General features: G+C 42.7%; 1 protein-coding gene across 2 annotated transcripts in view; it reads right to left on the bottom strand.

The window, feature by feature from the left end:
- The window catches only part of stat5a (signal transducer and activator of transcription 5a), a 52,616-nt gene that overhangs the window by 4,699 nt on the left and 29,536 nt on the right, over nucleotides 1-18,381 (bottom strand). Inside the window, exons 2-12 of one of the 2 annotated variants that reach the window (XM_085783941.1) lie at nucleotides 15,125-15,188; nucleotides 10,205-10,342; nucleotides 9,771-9,927; nucleotides 7,986-8,075; nucleotides 6,806-6,980; nucleotides 6,022-6,152; nucleotides 5,756-5,907; nucleotides 5,336-5,491; nucleotides 2,235-2,414; nucleotides 1,216-1,303; nucleotides 327-449 (exon numbers count right to left, since the gene is read on the bottom strand). In XM_085783941.1, coding sequence (XP_085640067.1) covers nucleotides 327-449; nucleotides 1,216-1,303; nucleotides 2,235-2,414; nucleotides 5,336-5,491; nucleotides 5,756-5,907; nucleotides 6,022-6,152; nucleotides 6,806-6,980; nucleotides 7,986-8,075; nucleotides 9,771-9,927; nucleotides 10,205-10,332 — 1,380 coding nt within the window. In that variant the 5' untranslated portion in view covers nucleotides 10,333-10,342; nucleotides 15,125-15,188. The remainder of the gene's footprint in view (nucleotides 1-326; nucleotides 450-1,215; nucleotides 1,304-2,234; nucleotides 2,415-5,335; nucleotides 5,492-5,755; nucleotides 5,908-6,021; nucleotides 6,153-6,805; nucleotides 6,981-7,985; nucleotides 8,076-9,770; nucleotides 9,928-10,204; nucleotides 10,343-15,124; nucleotides 15,189-18,381) is intronic. The other variant, XM_085783942.1, reaches the window with a different exon arrangement.

Genomic DNA, 18,381 nt, shown 5'->3' with positions numbered 1-18,381 from the left:
AGGAGACAGGCCATCAGTGTAATACCACCATAGCATCCATAAAAGCTGAACTTACTGCAAAAAGACAACCTTCCACAGATTTAGCAGGAGAGAGGAGTCATTTAAAACATCATTAGAAAACCGCTGGACGAAGGACACATGAGCAACGACTGAGGAGAGACAGCGCACCGCTTCAAAGCATGTGTGTGGGAGATGCTCAAGGTCTTGTGAGTTGGGCTCACAAATGAACAGATTTCTCTGATTGTAGGAGCAACAATGGATAGTATGTTTGTGTGACGAGGCGAGTGTCATCTCTTCTCCCAGTCGATCTACCTGGCCCCTCTTACCTTCACTTGAAAAACAAGCTCATTGCCTCCAACGCTAAACTGGGACTCGAACAGGATGGTGAACTTCTCTTCTGTGACGGATTCTGCTCCTCGCCTGTCCGAGCGCTTGATCCTCTTCAAAGACTACATGAGACAAGACAGGTCCAACAATGAGACATTGTATATATTGTACATCATGTCTACGCAGTAAGGCTGACAATGCCCACATCCTCCATATATTACTACATACATACTGTACATACATGCATAATTCAATTTGTGCATGGCTATATGTAAATAATCCATGCAGGGCTCTGGGGGTTGTTGCTAACAACATGAGTGATGTAGAGAAGGAGCCCTATACTCGTGCTGCACCATGATCCTCCAAAGCATTGCTGAGTTCCAGTGGGTGTGTGCAGTGCACGGCATGCTGTACTACAATACCTAGTGCATGCTGGTACAGTGCAGTTCAGCGGTGTTGCTTCTAAATCCCACTGGATCCCAGTAGATTTATTTTTAATGTAATTTCAATACATTCTCACTTTATTCTAGAAATCCACAAAATATTGGAACTGTATTAGTAACAGGCTATTTCATACCAGAGGGATTTATTTGCATTATTCTAGAACAAATATTACATATAGTACAGCTATGACATTTTCTGCTATAGATATGTGTCTTTATATAGATTGGCCTAATGACTGGCATTGCAATTGAGCAAGTGAGAGCAATCTACTTCCCTTCAACTTGCATAACACTCATCAATTCATACTCATCATTCAGTGACCCCTCATATTGTCATCTGGCTGTCTCTCTCTGTCTCCGTGCTGTATAATGGGCATGATAGTCATTTCATTTCCTGTTGCTTCCATCAGAGTTAACTCATGTAGAGTCACAAGGCCCCACTCACCATGTTCCTGAAATGGGCACTGAGAGTGCCCGTTGTCTGGTGGTATTCCATTACACAGTTATTGTTGAGAATTTCCCCGCTGCTGTCACTGTAAAAGAGAGAGAACATCAAGTAGTCAATTAGTTGCATGTGCTCAAGTGCTGAGAATTACAGTCTTCCCAGAGCAAATTAAAACATAATGACGCTCGTTCGGAGCCGGGTGAAAAGCCTGCTAGGCGCAAGAATGAAGTTCATACTTTTTTTCTTCTTTTTTTTAAATGTAGCTGGAAAGTTTAACTACCACCCTTCCTACCAGCCCGGTATGCAGATGTGCCTGGGCTGCAGATTGGTCGTATGGATGAATTGCTCACCCATTTGACCACACTGGCTGCCTGGCGGACATACAGTCAGCAGGTCTCTATTAGTCTGGAGGAATGTGGACTAAGGCTGTGGAACAGGCTAAATGTGGATTCTGCATCTACACCATAGATTCCTCTGAGGCATTGTTTAAGTTCCAGCCATGTCTCTGTGGTGAGGTCTGAAAAACACACTAGGCTAGAGTTCATCTGGGGGATCAAGTAATCCTTGTAGAAAACTAAGACTCCTTGTCTTAATGGCGCCATGGGAGCTCATTGCAGTGTCCCCACTAAAGGAAGTGGGGATACAAAAATATGTGCAAACAGAGTAAAGGAAACAGCTCCTGCTGCTCTGGATCTGTCTGGATGTCAAAGTGTCCTAAGGGCAAGACAGTGAAACCTCAAATTGACATCCTGTGATGTGTGTGATGGAAAAGCACAGTACGCATAGAAAAAGTGCTCTATAAATGGGATGATGTAGCTAGTGTAAAGAGCTTTGAGGGGTCGATATGACTAGAAAAGTGCATTAAAAGTGCAGTCCATTTACCAAGACGATGTGAAAACACTTGCCATGTGTCAATTCTTGAAATGAAGCCTTCAACATTTGCTGTATTTAACTGACAATAAGCTGAACTGTTAATGAATCATAAATCCACACTGACCTGAACAAAGCACTGGACTTACTTTCTCGTGTTCTCGTTCTTCAGCAGGGCCTTTGCTTGCTGTTCACTAATGATGGTGGCTTTGACTTGTGGAGGGTTCATGTGCACGTTGAGCTTCCCTCCCACTAAAAGACGCACTGTCGCAGCAAATTTGGTTTGGGTTTTTAACACCTGGGGAGGCTGTTTCTCAATGATGAATGTGCTGTGGAAAGGAAAAAAGAGAGTTGTACTACGGATCGTGTAGCATAAGTTTGCTGCATGTGATCTCACTTTATTGATTTGATTATTGTGTTGTTATTATCTATCCCAAAGCAACATCAAATCTCATTTTTCTTGTTCTTATAGCTTGTAGCCTAAAAATGAAAAATAAAACTGTGGAAAACTGCAGATACACAAAGCATGTAGAAAAGATTGGACAAATGTTTTATGAGGCAGAAAACAACTTCACCTAGTTCACCAACTGCTGCAATACCAAGTAAGTGTTTTTTGACAATGAAAACTCTGCAGGGTTCTTTTAAGCTCAACTCACCTGCAGGTTTGAGAACATTAGCCTGTAAAAACGGCCTCTATTGTAATTAATTGCGCACTAATGGAAAGTCATGAAAAGGTTGTTCAGTAAAACAGCAGGGTTCAGGATTACTTTCCTCTCAGGACTCTGCTCTGCTTCTCTGCATTGCTGTCTGCTGATGTCCACATTAACAGGAAAACTGGGCAAGGAGTCAGACAGCGGACGATGCAACCTAACGATTAAGCCTGCAGGCCTCAGACGGAGCTTGGAAGCACACACATACTGCTGTTATGAGCCTTTAAGCCCCTTGGTCTGGACCTGAACAATCTGATGATGAAATCACCTCAGGCTTCAGGGGCATCTATAGAAGATGCTGTTGAAGAAACATAACCGGTGTTTGTGCGACACGTGATAGCAGTGCATTACCGTCTGGCCACAGGCTTGTCTGTGGTCAGTCAGAAATTGTTGTGACAGTGACATGGCTTTTCAATGTGTTATGGGTCCCTGCAGGGACAAACTTCGGAGAAAGTGGGAGAGGATGCTGTCAGAAACGTCAGATTACCTCCTTTTCAGAGAAGCTGGAGGGCTAAAGGACTGTGGCAGATGTGCCGTTGGGGCAAAAATTAATGTACTGATACAGGGTGTATGCTTGTGTTTTATTTGAATCCCTTGCACACTGCATGCTCTGTGTCTCTGCACATTTCTTTAGGTGCCTTCAACTACCATCCTTTGCCTCTGGGCACATTTACATTCACCCTCCGTGTCAGGGCGGTACTGATGGGGTTTGAAAAATGGCTCCATGATGTAATGTGTTAAATGTGATCTCTCTTTGTCAGGAAGGGGGGGTTGCTTTACTGTAGCTCAGACTGTAAGACATATAGACAGGCACACAATTTCACTTGACAGCTTACAACTAAACTTGCTTTACTATAAAGGTGCAACGCATTCATTCACCACCCATGAATCCCAACACCACTACACTCTGCACATTGATAAATCCAACCGCATTGCAATCAAACTGTATAGTGACAATCCTTAAAGATGCTATTTGTAAGTTGTTACTATTAATGCACTGGCAAGGTCAGCATTAACTGCTGTTTACATGCCAGTCTAGAAGAAATATTGAGTTTTCAGCAGCGCTAACCAGTCAACCTCATCGTGGTACTGCTATTTTGCGATATTGTCCAGTTTGCTCTGTCCACCGTGAGGGGATGAGGAAACAGCGCTACCCAGAGGGCATAGTCTAACTTCTGGCCTTGTAAAAACAATGACTTAAGTGGTTGGTTTTTAAAAGTGACTATTATCACCCCCCCTCACAGGCTCCAAGCAAGACAGCATTCCCAGCAGCAAAGAAAAGTATACAGATAGCATGTGTAGAATTTCAAGGTGTTAACATTATGCAACAGTTTATCTCTCTGAATAATAGTTCACATCGACGACGATAAAAGAAAAACTAGCACCAAGGATTCACAATAAACGATGCAGTGCAAATTTGATGTCATTAATTACGGCCTCACTGTTTATGTTTGTTGCTTATTCACCTCACACCCTATTTAATCACTGCTGACGCAAACCGCACACACATCTTACTGTCACTGCCTTACAAGAAAGGCGTCCAACACGTCACACAGGGTGGCTTTTACACATGAGCACACAGAAAATGAGATCTACTGTATATGCAGTTCCTCTTAAAAATGTATCTGCAAAAGAGGAAGACATTTTCAATTTTTGAAAATTGAAAGACATTTTCAAAAATTGAAAATGTCTTCCTCATCAGTTATAAATAGGACAGGGAGTAAGGAAACAAGACATATGAGCGACAGAGAGCTGTTAAGTGAAAAGCTGCAGGCTACAGGACGCACACCTCCAACTCCGCTGCAAGGTAACCAACTTAACTGTGCTCTGCTGCTGCACAGAGAATGACTCACACAGTGAAATCAGATTGTGGTTTCCATTATTTCTGACTGACTGGTATTTTAACAACATACGTTTGTTTGGCTGTAAACAGTAAACAGATATCTCACACCAGTCGTCCTCTGTTGTGTTTCTGGCGAAGTGCCAGTTGAATTATTATTAAGATGCACTGTTATTATTACCATGGTAACCACAGGGGGCTTGAAAAAATTTACCAAGGGCTGATATCATAAGGATTAAGTTAAATGCTTCGACATAAGCAGATATTGCTCAAACAGTTCGTAGCCTTCTGAGTCAAGAGAACTCAAACAAACGCTCCCAAAGAGCCACACATTCTCCACAGTCATATTCAGTAGCTTCGCTCATGTGAATTGAATCAATAGATGGATAAAGTGAATGCCTAAGTAATTTAATTTTAGTAAGAGATGATATCTCTCGCTCTGTTGGCCACAAGAGCGGCTAGGGTTGTGTAAGCAGGATTTGCCTCCATGAGGGCCAACAGTGAGATCAGGAGAGGGCAATGCCTCCGTGTACATAACACACCCGCTCATTTACTCACATCCTCATGTTGAAACTATACTGACTCACAAATGTGTCTTTGAATTGGCTCTTTTACTCAAGATCCAGTGTTTGCAAGTGCAGATGAACTTACACACACACATATATATATATCTATACATAGACACACATGCAACACACACCTGGTGACCAATGCTGAGATGATATCTGTGATTGTACTGTTGAGTTCATTGAGCAGCTCTTCAATGGGGCCGGGGATGGGCAGCTGTTGTCGGAGGTGCTCTGCCCTTCGGATCTGTTGCCTGTTCTGCCATATAGTTTCTGCCAGCTTCTCACACCTGAAACACAACACAAAAACACACAGAAACAGGAAGTTAAAGTGGAGCTATTGCAAAACGCTCCAAAAATGGCAGACAGAACAAAACCAGGAGGAAAATAAAGGATGTCGGCGTACGTCCACCTGCGATTCTCCTATTAGGAGCCAATAAACTTTGGAAATAAACCCAGTGGTAGTCAATTACGAGCTTGTAAACCTGTGACCCTTTTGTTTCACGAGGGAGTCTAGCGGCTGTGATCTCGGTGGGAGGTAGAAGACAACCCACCAGGACTGCAGGATGTCCAGGCCTCCCTCCGGTGGGCCCCCGTTGCCTGCCAGCTGTTGCCGTCTCTTCCACTGGATCAGCTCATCATCCAGAATGATGGTCTGCTGCTTCCTCAACAGCTGCAGTGTTTTCTGGTGCTTCTCCGCCAGGTCCTGCACACAAAAAACAAACAAACAAATGAAAAATGCTCAGCCTAAAATCAGACGCAATAAAGGAGCAAAGAAGATGTGTTTCATATATGGATGAAGTGAATGTTCATGTCTCACCAGTCTGTATTTCTGTAGTGTGTTGGCCTCCCGGGTCAGCCATGCCTCCACAGTGGCTCTCTTGCTGAGAAGGGCGGGCTCCCGTAGCTGTCGGTCAGCAGGGGGCAGAGTGGCCAGGCTGGTCAGCTGAGCTGGAGAGGGGTGGGGGGAGCGGAGGGGGGAGTTTCATGCCATCCAGAGTGGAGTGGAAAGGAGAGGGGAGAGGGGGGGTGAGTTAGCGAAGGAGGAAGGAAAAAACAGAGAGGAAGCAAAAAAAAAAAGATCTCTGACCTGTGCACACAGTGTACATAACACAGACGTCATTAGGCCGATGTTGTTGTGTTCATATATGTAACATATGGAAGCTGCATGTACGTACAGTATTGTCTATTGATGATCTATGCGATCCAGCGTAACAGCTATGATTTTAATATAGTCTCACACATGATAGGAAAAGCTATGACACACTAGAATCTAACATTTCTTTTTTTCAGCAAGAAGCAGCGAGGCTTCAAACTGCGCACACAGACTTCAATTGACAATATTCTTTCTTGTATTAATTCTGCATATTTTGCTATAAATCAATATATCATTCAGGTTTCAATTGTGAAAAAAACCCAGATGATATGTTCACAACTGTTTTTTTTGTTGAACCTAAACTGGGAAAATACATTTTAAAAAATCTGCTCATTTGAGAAGCTTGAGATCTATGATAAATGACTTCATATGATAATTATATACAACGGGTTACAATTAATTTGACAGGCTACATGTTAATCTGCTCATGCAAGTCCTCAGGTCTCACCTTGGATGCGGAGACTCTCCTGGTACTGGATGATGAAGTACTCCTGGTTGTGCTGGAGCTTGCGCAGATCGTTCTCAGTGTCCTGGGTCATCAAACGAAGCTCCTCAAAAGCTTGGTTGATCTGTTGGTATTTCTGAGACATGCTGTCCAACATCCCGCCCACAGGAGAGCTCGACTGTCAATTACAACGTGATTGAGAGACAGGCGCAGAGAGAGAGAGACAGAGAGAGACAGAGAGAGAGAGATAGGAAATGATGGGTTTGGGAACCATAATTGGTGAGGTTGTTTTTCCATTGGATGCACTGCGGTCTGTAAATTCTCTGAATTGTCTGTCATTGGATTGTTTATGATAGTTATTAAGGAAAATGGCTGGCCGGCGTTGAGCCGAGCGCTGAGCTATGGGGGATGGAGTGGGGACACAGAATTAAGCTGGACATGATGCATTGACCTCTGTGTGTGGCGGCCAGGCTGTTTGACTGTAAAAAATCCCCAGTGACTACAAACAAAGTGGGAACACAGCAAACACAGAGCGGGAGGAAATGCATTTGGTTATCATAGTCAGGCAGACTGCATGGTCAGTTAAAGGTCTGAACAAGAGTACCATGGTGCCTAAAGGTTCAGGCTAAACAGGGTGGAATTCAATCAGCCCAAATATGCATTCCACTAATAGAAAAGGCATGTTGTGACTGGAAATCAATTCACCCCAGGAGCTGCTGAGAGTCAGATGTTTTATGCACTGCTGCCTTAATGGTTTTATAACTCAGTGCTCGTTATAAAGCGTGAAATATTCGACTTTCATTTTTGACTTCCCTCCGTAGTGCAGCGCGCCAGTGGTGAAATACAAAGATTTGCTTTTACAAGGACATTTTACGACGTGATTGTCAGTGTCCGTGGGTGCCCCATTTATCATAAACCATTGGAGCCTGGAGACTTTGGGTGAAAAACTCAGGAAACAGGAAGCGGTCGCACCAAGTTATTCAATCTCCGAATCACTCATGAAAATTATGTACATGAGCCTGTGTTTGCTTTTACAGGATTTGCACAAGGCTATGATATGAATAATGCATGGAGAAGCCACAGGTTTGTTTGTTTGTGAGAGTACATGCAGGTGTCAGGCAGCCTGAGCGTGTGTGTGTGTGTGTGTGTGTGTTTCACAGCAAAACACATGCACCCCACTCACATTCGTAGCCTCTCTGACGAGCCTCTGCTCTGTGTAGAGGATGTGTTTGATGCATCGGACCAACTCCAGAGGACAGCGGTCATACGTGCTCTGAAAGACAAGAAGCACATGTGCTGTGTTAAGGCCTGTTAGCCCCTGACGAGCGGAGCAACCACTGGACACAGGACTCGCCAATTTAGTCACATCAAGGAGGCTCGCTAAGTTGTGGAGCCAACGCTGTGGACACTAAGACCCATTAGCCGAGCCTAATGAGACTCATCTCTGAAGCCCGGCATACTTTATATAGAGACATGACTCATTAACATACACACATATTGTCACATACACACACATCATGCGCCAGAGTTGAGCGGCTTATGTGTTACAGTAAGTTTCTTTTCCTCTTGATGAGCAGTGTGACAAATTGCAGTTTCGCTTTCTGTTTCAAAGATACTGTGGTGAGTCAGTGGGTGATATTTTTGTTGTTTCCCGCTTTAAGTGGAAGAATGAAGTTGCATTAAAAATTCTGATGATTTCATCTCACTCAGTTTACAGGCAGGCGCCGACCGGGGCACCAACAGCACACATTTATATTCAATGGTGCACGGAGGGAACGAAGCCGATTGGCTTATACATAAGTTCCATCCCTATAACAAATTACAACAAGACAAATTTCTATGGCTAACAAATAAACATAGAAAAAAAGGAGATAAAGTGCATACATAATCAACGTTATATGAGCAAAATGAACAAAAATGAGAAAAAATGGAGAGATAAAGAACAAAGTGATCAGTAACAAATAGAGACAATAGAAATAAGGTACAAAAAATTAATTGAAATCATAAAAAGACAGAGTAAGGATGTGGGATATGGAGAGAGCGGGAAATGGGAAAAGGTTTTGAAGCATAACAGACACATAATCCAAATCATAAATAAAACATGGCATGAATAACACTCCGCCACATCCAATGTATGTAAGATCACAACCGTGGACAGATTAAACCAGTGTGGTAGGAATCTGGGCTTGCAGTTTGAGCCCCTTCAGACAAACAGAAGAACTGATCTGAGAGCAGGGAGCTCGATCATAAATAGCAGCGCTGGCTGGCTACCAAGGCCCTCACTTGGGCCGCCCTCTTGTTTTTCTCATGGTGGGATCCAACCTGTTCTTAAAACATTACGTGTATTGTGCTCTTCTTCTTCTAGGAAATACGGCAAGGGAGGTGTCTCTCTCAACTGAAGAGCTGTGCCTTCCGACTGCTTGCTTATCATCCTGTCACCTAGTAAACAATTAGAAACTGTTGGTTGAAAACACAGCAAGAGCCTGAGCAGGTGGAATTCAGAGTTTTATGTGAAATATTCCCCTGGAGTTGTTTTTGGCTTATTCCACTGCAGGAGCAGGAGGCACTTCTTGTTCCAGTCTTTTTCACTCTTCAGCTTCGAAATACATAAAGTATCACAGATCAAAGACATTTTTATGACAAAACAAATCAAGGTCAGGTATTTTCAAGTGCCAAGGAAACTTCTCCTTTGCTGATAAATCTGACAAATAGTTGAAAGCGCATTTGTATGAAACATACCGCCGTTAGGTCTTTAGGTCTGATTTCTGACATAGTAGCCCCTGGTTCATTTGACCTCTCTGACGGAAGACTAAATCCAAAAAGGCTCTCAATGAAACAGACCGTATGAATAAGACAAGTTGGCATTTTTTCAGCTTGCCAGCTCCAGACAGGTGAGCCAAAAGATAAAAGTAGTGAGGTGGTGTATACTGGTCATGCAGGGCTGCTCTCATGTTTCCAATCAACTTACCTTGAGCTGGTTGGCGTAGTGTCCCAGTTTGATTTTGAGGAGGAAGCCGTCTTCTCCCACCTGGTGCTCAGCCTTGTTCTGCAGCTCCTGTATCAGACTGTCCAGCAGGCGTTTGGCCTTGAACTCCTCCTGTGGGTTCTCCAGGTCTATGACATCCCTAAAAACACACATACCGGCACCCACACACACATACATTCACGCAAGACAAACGGGAAACACAGATACGTATATGTATAAATGCACGAAACATGGTTAATGAATGAACCTAAGGTATTGTAAAGAACAAACAAAGAACAGACAAGAGAAGAGAAGAGGAACTGTCCAAATATGATCTCATGTACAAACATGCAAAACAAACATTTGTTCAAACATGTGGGCATAACTGTACACACACACACACACATTTATTCTGTTTGCCCTGAGGAGCAACTCACCAGAGCTGGCCTTCTATCCATTGGGACAGATAATGTCGCACCTCAATGGGGAAGTGCTGACCGTACAGAGACTGCATCTGGTGCAGAGCATCTCCCTGGAGCTGCTGGGCCTGGATCCACACTGCCATCTTCAACACCCTTCAGAAGACAGAGACGGGAGGACGGTGATGAATCAGAGAAAAGGGAACAAAGCTTCCGAAAAGAGTAAAGAAATGACGCAATGTAGGTTGCGATAAGGAAAGGACAATTAAGGTCAAGAGAATGCGAAGATCTTTCACTTTCAGTTGACTCTTCCCTGGGGAGGCCCAGGTGAAACTTTAATTTTTTCTCCACCTGTTGAGGCAACATGCATGGAGATGTAGTAAGAGCAAAACTTTCCATCTAAAAAGTTTGGAAGAGTGGAGTCTTATATAGCCTTTTCTAAAAAAAAAAGAGCAGGTGCAAAAGTATGAGATATGGTTTAAAGATGTGTTAACTAAATAGCTTCCTATCCTCCAAGAGCGGCGTTAGTTTGGTGGGTAACAGGGTACAGGTGGAGAATCACAGTGGAACTGACCTTTGACTTTTTTGATATTAAATTGTCATCACTTCGATTTTATCCCATGAGACAGTTATGTGAAATTTTGTTATAAATAGCAGAGGTGGCACAAAAAGTTATAGTGACTTTTGACCACCAAATTCCAATCAGTTCATCTTCGCGTCCGAGTGAATGATTGTGCCAAATCACCGTCCTTCCAGTCCCCTTCATCTTGACCTTTGACCTTTGAGCACAGAATTCTAATCCGTTCATCCTTGAGTGTGGACATATGTGCCACATTTGGACGAATCCTCTCAATGTGTTACTGAGATATCACATGCATGAGAATGAGAGGAACCGACGACAACCTGAAAACATATTGCCTCAGACCACGGCTGTCTCTAGCATGGAGGCATATGAAAAAATAAAAAAAACAACCCTGATCCCAAACCTAGAATCCAGTCCTGAATGCTAGGAGAGTTTAGGGTAACCTTAGCCGCTCCATCATGATCTTTATTCGACTGCGGTAAGTTAACACTCCAGTAACCATAGCCAAAGTTTTGCCTGCTATTGCATTACAACACATTTGTTAGCCCTCGCCTTAACCTTTTCACTAGTAACCTTAGCATACAGTTTGACCAAGCTACTGGTTAAGGCTATGTTAACACAAAATACAGTCTAAATGCAGTCTGGTTCTCAGTCATGTGTGCAGCTGCCATGTGTTTACAATATTAAAGACCCGGTTTGCATGATTCCCTTTAAAAATGAGTCAGCTCACAGAACAAAAGATTAATTAGCTTGCTACAGTTGATACAATCTGTCAGTGACAGCTTTCATTTGTGGTTCCAGCAAAGAAAATGAAAATAATGGTTTTGTCAAGTCAAGAACCCTTTGTTTAAAAATTAGAGTTTATTTACGGTGGTAAATTTGCCACCATATCCCTGCAGAGGCACGGCACCAGGGCTATAAGAAATGTTATTCAGGAAGCTATTTGCATTTTTAAGAAAATCCATGTTGTGAATTGACTAAATCCACAACTAACTGAACCAAACTCCCTTTAACAGTTTACATTTGGTGAAACGAAACTTATAGTATAAAGATGTTTCTGGTTTCCCTCCTCTGTGCCACAGCGGTATGTCTTCACTTTGAACACATGAGAGCTTTAACAACAGTGCGCGTTACTGCTGAGAGGACGTCGTCGTGTTGGGTCACTGCTACCTATTTCCAGTCAACACACCCACTCACTCTTCTCAAAAGTGGCACAGTCACTGTCAGTAAAAGACTGAGCGGTATGAGTACGCGGGAAGTTTGCGGTGTAGGTATGTGTGTGTGTGTGTATGTGTGTGTGGTAGTAGGTGCTTGTGGTGTTGATGGTTGTGCTTGACACCGTGCGCATCTTTTGTGTCAATGTATATGTAATAAACAGACGAATACATTGCGTCATACACAGAGTCATAAGGCAGAAAAGAAAGTTGATCTACTTTATCTCTGTCTCATTTCACTCATCACACCTCTACCATACCCACAATGTTGAAGAGAGGTTTCCTTTTGCTATTCAGTCTTTTATTTTCTCTTTAAGAGTAAAAGATAGTCATCAACTGAAGCTTACAGCAATTTGGAGCCGTACACATTTTCATTGCCGTAAAAAAAAAAGAAAAAAAAGAAAGTGGATCAAATTCAAAATGATCCCATGACTTGAACAAATGACCTCAACTCGTCTGTCTGATGATGCCATGAGCTGACTGGATAATAAATCAATAGCTTTGTTAATTTTTTTTTCTCATCTGATCACCAAGCAAAGAGCACGCATGCATTATGCCACAAACTAGCTCTCACAGATGCACCTATATGTCTGCATGTTCCCCTACATCTACTGTAGTTGAGATGAGCTCAGAAAAAAAAAAATCCAGTTCCTATGGCATGTCAAACTGAACATACTAAACCTGTCAGCCTACGCTTAATGCTCCCATGCTTATATCACTCTGAATATGTCCTGAACTTCAACCTTTGACGTTCCAGTTTGTTCTTATCCACTTAAGATTTCAGATTAGAGCACAGACTGAAAAAGTGGTCTCATTCACACCTACTAGTGTAAACTCTTTAGTCGCTCTATGAGCCGCTCACCTGTCCATGGAGCAAATGCTTTGATCCATAAATCCTGACAACTTTTTCTTTAGAGGATAAGTAAATGTCACAGTAAAAGTGACTCTGATCAAATAAACATTTAGAATAAGGTATAGGTCTGCTAGCTCTAATAACATAACAACAATAACAGGTCAGTGAACCAATCAGAAGACAGGCTCATCTGTTTTCTGATTGGCTGAATGTTCGGAGAGCACTCAAATAAAAACATATCAGATTTCATGTACACTCTACACTCAAGAGAAACCAAACCCTGTAAGACTGGATGCTAGTTCCAGACGGGCCAGGCCTGGGGAATGGCTCAGGGCAATGACTGCATAGTTTTGACATCACAAATTAACCGAAATCCTGACAGCTCGACAGCTAGCTTAGCTGACAGCTAAGGCTCGATTTCCAAATTTAGGCTGTGTGTTTTTCTCTGTGGATTGAGCACTTTGATACCTTTAGAGCATTAATAGGGAACCTAAACCTGCTTTATAATATACATTTTTACAGTATGGGACCTTTAATTAGGCTACACCGTAGTTTGTGATTTTAAAGGTTGAATATGTTGAGTCAGTGGAGAAGGAGCAGAATGCCACCATCTATGTTTCAAGATAGGAATTGCAACAACAGAAAAATAATTCCAGCAGTTGGTTGCCAGACTGTTGCTAAGTATAACACACAGTTGCTAGGGACACCGCTCTGATCAGAGGAGCACAGAGGAGAAGACCTACGCAGGGTCAGTGGTGTGCACTGGCCTTGTGGCCTAATTGTTGAAAAACACATGCTTAAGCGCCAACTTGGGAGCCGAAACACGTGCTATAGTGCCCTCTTCAGTGCAAGGACGCGCTGTATGTGCCCCTTTTTTTTTTTTTCGCCCCAGCCCTTCAAAAAGTCTGTGTACGCCACTGTGCAGGGTTATTTACCTTATGTTTCATTTTTACCTTTAAACAGCTTCGGACTAATTGTGATGTTAGATAAATGACTAGTTGTAACTTGTTACAGGGAGAGTGGAGGCTCACTTCCACACTGTGGCTGAAAACCAAACCTCTGACCTGGTGTCCCAGATCCTGTCTCGGTGGCAAGTCCAGCAACCAGTAATCTCTTGTTTATGACAGATAAGACTACACAAATACACACATCGTAACATTGTATATGATGATCCATCGATCCACTAATTGATTATCAAAGGCGTCGTTGAAAACAAATGCACACAAACGGGAGGAAGGTTAACAAAACAGCAGAGAAGTAAGCAGCTACTGGCTGGTACGAGGTAAGAAGTCATTGCCGAGTCCGTCAGAATTTCTTAAATTAGTTATTTTTATGGAAAAGCAATACTCTTTTTCTGCACCCCTCTAAAGGCCCTGTGGATGTATTATTTTTGAGAAAATATAGCTTTTAATAAGCATTCTCCATATTCAATCTTTCAATCTGATGTTTTTATTTGTGTGGTTAAAATACTTAAGTGATTGGAGATTTCTGTAACTATGAATGATGAATCAACTTGCTTTGATAAACTTATCCTGATTGACAAAGCAATTTTGTGGATAATAAAATGAGTACATTGGTACCTGGGATGGTAGACTGAAAATTCACACAGATACACACAGAACACTAAATGCAATGTTATCTTTGCTGTCTCCTGCACACGCAGATTGTTTTCAGATTGTGTGTGTTTGAAGGCAAATTGCGGCCATAAGAAGCACGTATTCTCAAAAGACAATTTCAAATGACTAACCTGCATATGGCTTTATCTGTGAGGGCATCAGCGCTCGAACTATCAGCTGATTGGAGGAGGAGGTGAACAGGAAGAGCACGAAACCTTTTCTATCACCTCTCTCTGTGACACCCATTGTGGGTGCGGGACTGTCTTTCTGTGCCAACCTCTGTTACACAGACACACAAACATATAGCACATAAAGCATGCTGGGAGCCAAAGCTGTCCTGCTAAAAGACCGGGGAGAACCTGGTGTTTACTATACTGTGTATGCGTCATTCGCTGCTCTTTAAGGTGAGGGCTCCAGGCGCTGATTGCCCATCATTAGTGCCACCAATCTCACTTCCATGCAGGAGAATGAGATGCTTCAGAGCAGCTGTTTCACTCTGACTGACCGCAACATCCAAATGCCCTGGCGTGACCCTGAGATATGCTGTGAAACCTAAAAAACTCTACTACTATTGTCACTTTCCTCTCTTCACCAGAAACTTTCAGTTCTCTACACGTGGTCTATATTATTTCTACATGTATTTCTCCAGACTTTTTAAAAAATCCAGCTTACCTCTTGCCTTCAGCTTTGTGTTACCATGCAACAGCAGGAAACTGTAAAGTGGAGCACCACAAACCTGAGAAAGACAGAGAGAGACAGAGAGAGAGAGAGGGAGGGAGAGAGACAGAGAGAGACAGCATGAGAGAAAGCAAAAGGAGGAAGTGAGTCAACCTTGGGTGCTTCTGAGGAAGCTATCTTTTTTCAAGGACCGGTACATTAACAAAAACCATGAGAGATCGAGGGAGAGCTTAAAGAGTGAAAGGGAAAGTCCACTGAACAGATTTCTCTTTATTCCATTTGTCTTGGAAACGTCAATACAATAACATAGCTATTGAAAACGGACAAACTTCCCATTCTTCCCTTCCTGAGAAGTAAACAGGCATAGCTCACTTAGTGGTGAATATGGAGGGATCTTGGAAGTGGTGCAATTAAAAAGACATTTGTGATTAAACGACAGAGCTGGTAGGGACAAAAATAATGTAATCACTATCAAATAATTAAAAAATAAAGTTTTAGATTGATTTTCCTACCCTTGGCCCCCGCTAGTCACTGGATCTACCACTTATAATAATGATATCGTCTCCGAAGCACTTTCTCAAAGGCTGAAGTTGTATGTGTGTAAAACTACAGAACATACAGTAGGTCAAAGGGTTCTTTCATAAAATTATCTCTTTTTCAGCCCTCTCTGCTCAGTGTCCTCACTGGAAAAAAAACACACATATACAGACACACACAGCTTGTCCAAATTTGTCTCCAGAGTGGATAATTCTTAAATTACTGGCTTGTTATCTGAGTGTGAATGGGAAAAACAGAAAGATCGTTGCAAAATGATGCTGCCCAAGCGAAAGTCAGAGGCTGCGTGGGTGTAAAGTTAGGAGGAACCTTCTATCACCTTGATCCTTCTCTGGAATCAATCAGTTGAAACGTCTGTATAACTGATCACACCGCCCACTCCTTTTGTCGTAAACACAAAATAGTGTTGTTGTACATAGTGCAGCAGCAGCTTGGAAATGACTACTGATCAAAAGGTAGCATGCAATACAGCGATTAAACCACTGTTTTCATATCAAGCAACAACCTCTGTGGTTGGAAAGTCATCATGGGAAAGCCCAACACTGCAGTCCCTGCAACGGCCACTTGGCCATTGCCAGGTCGGTGGCTGCGAAAGCGAGTCAGCCTTCACGGACTCTCATGTTAAAATTTCCAACTAATTCTTTGCATAGCAAAAGTAAGTTCTAGCAAGTTCTACATACTTAAGGCAGAGCAGCCCACCCTGAGCTAATCCGTCCATCTTTGTATCCAGTCTATGTTTTCATTGGAGAAATGGGTTTTTGAGAACAACACATTATGAGTTCAGCTGCATTAAGATACAATCATCCAATATCCAGACCAGAAGAGAGCAGGAGGGGATTTTCAAACATCAATATTCAACCAAAGTTGAACAGGAAATGGGTCTGTAAACTGAGAGGGATGTTTCTAACTACCAGTTATAATAATAATTTTACAATCACTTTCATTTTCTCTTTCATATAAGTTTGATAGAAGAAGTGTCTGATTATCCGGTGGTTGCCCATGTCTCTTGCCCCACTCAATCTCAGAGGAGCACACATGCCGAGTGCAGTATTGGCACAACCAATGAACTTAAAGCAGAAGTAAGCGATATATTTGTGTTAATATAAGTCTTAAATAGTTATATCTTCCGACAGCAATCACTTACAAAGAGTGTTTGGACCGAAACACGGGTTTGTCAGTCACTCTGCTCTGCTCTGAGCCGAGGAGAAAACTTTCCTTGTATCCTACAGTTTTTATCCAATGAGGACAGAGAACGGCATGCAGGGCTGTGTGTGCAGCCAAGGGATGCGCGTGAATGTGGTGACGTAGGGACGAGGACTGTTATGGTGCGTTCAAGGCAGCCCGTAACTCATGTTTTTCCGACCTGTGAAGTCGTACCAGTTCGATCTGAGTGACTTTCACAGGTAAAACAGGTCGGAAAAACACGAGTGGGTTGCCTGGAACGCTGCAAAATTGTGAGTTGTGACTTGAAGCTGTAATTTACGGTTTCAAAAGTCTGCCTGGAACGCAGCATTAGCCAATGCACATAATATACAAAATTAAGCTTAAAGGTGTACAGAAAAGAAAATTGAATTTAAGCCCACACTGGGTCATAAAATTTGTGTAATAACTCATCTATCAGACGAACTTTGTGCAAAATTCTATTTTTGAGTAAATCCGGGATGAAAGTGTGTATTTTTTTTCTCCGCATTGGATAATGCAGGCGCACGGATTATACGTCAGCCTGCGCACGATTCACCAGCCACTGATATTGGATCCGTCATCTGTCATTCAAACGTCTGAGACACACACACACACACACCGAGCTCGGTTTCGCCCCAAGCTTTGAATATCCCGCCCGCTCGATAACGACCAATCAAATTCGTTTTCCTTACTCGGGTAAACTCGTGTTGCAGCTTGTGACAACTCGGCGCGACAAACAGGACAAACGGCCATTTCTGTACACCTTTAAGTCGTCACATGTTTCCCTTTGAACCATATTTTTCAGGAGGATGCATCTATGGAGTTAAGGCGATGTCAAATTAAAGTGGAGATCTACTGTACATAAAGGATACATACATACTGACAAATATTTGAGCTACTTTATTAAGTCTCTCACTGCTGTTCCCATACTTGTTTTCAGGAGACAGAACATTTTTGGCCAGATCAAGAGGCTGTAAAGTGTCTCGGCAGCTGCATTAAGGTTTGAACTACAGCCTGTCAGGGGGCTGTGCCTGTCATCCCCAAGCACACAAAGCCCATGACTCTGAGGTTTGGGCTTATCGTGTTTGAGACAGTTCTCATTCCTGGCTGGACCCTGAAGAGGCAGAACATCGGGACTGCACATGCTGGCAGAACTCTCCAGACAAATATGTGAGTATCTTTATTTTACTGTCTGGATCTGCCTTCCCTGGCTCAGTCCCACTTAGTTTCTCTGTCGTCCTGCTTGTTTGTTCAGTTTAACTCCTTCGCTACCTGGAGACCCCTGACTCCGAGACTGATAAGTTCAGCATTTCCTCAATTTGCAAAAGCAAATCTCAACAGATAAACAATTTAATCAGAAAAAAAATAAAAGTTGTGTCTAGAACTCGTCAAGGTCCTCCTGTGAGTATCTTGTTGCACTGTGGAAGGTAGCCCACGTGTCATGTGACTCTACTGCTCACACTTCATCCATCTATCTACAGGATCCCAAAATACTGTCCAAATGCTTCCTGAAC

This window comes from Trachurus japonicus, chromosome 8, assembly GCF_045865225.1.
Source record: "Trachurus japonicus isolate A0001 chromosome 8, Traja_1.0".
Lineage (NCBI taxonomy): Eukaryota > Metazoa > Chordata > Actinopteri > Carangiformes > Carangidae > Trachurus > Trachurus japonicus.
This window is presented reverse-complemented; position numbering and strand designations above follow the sequence as displayed.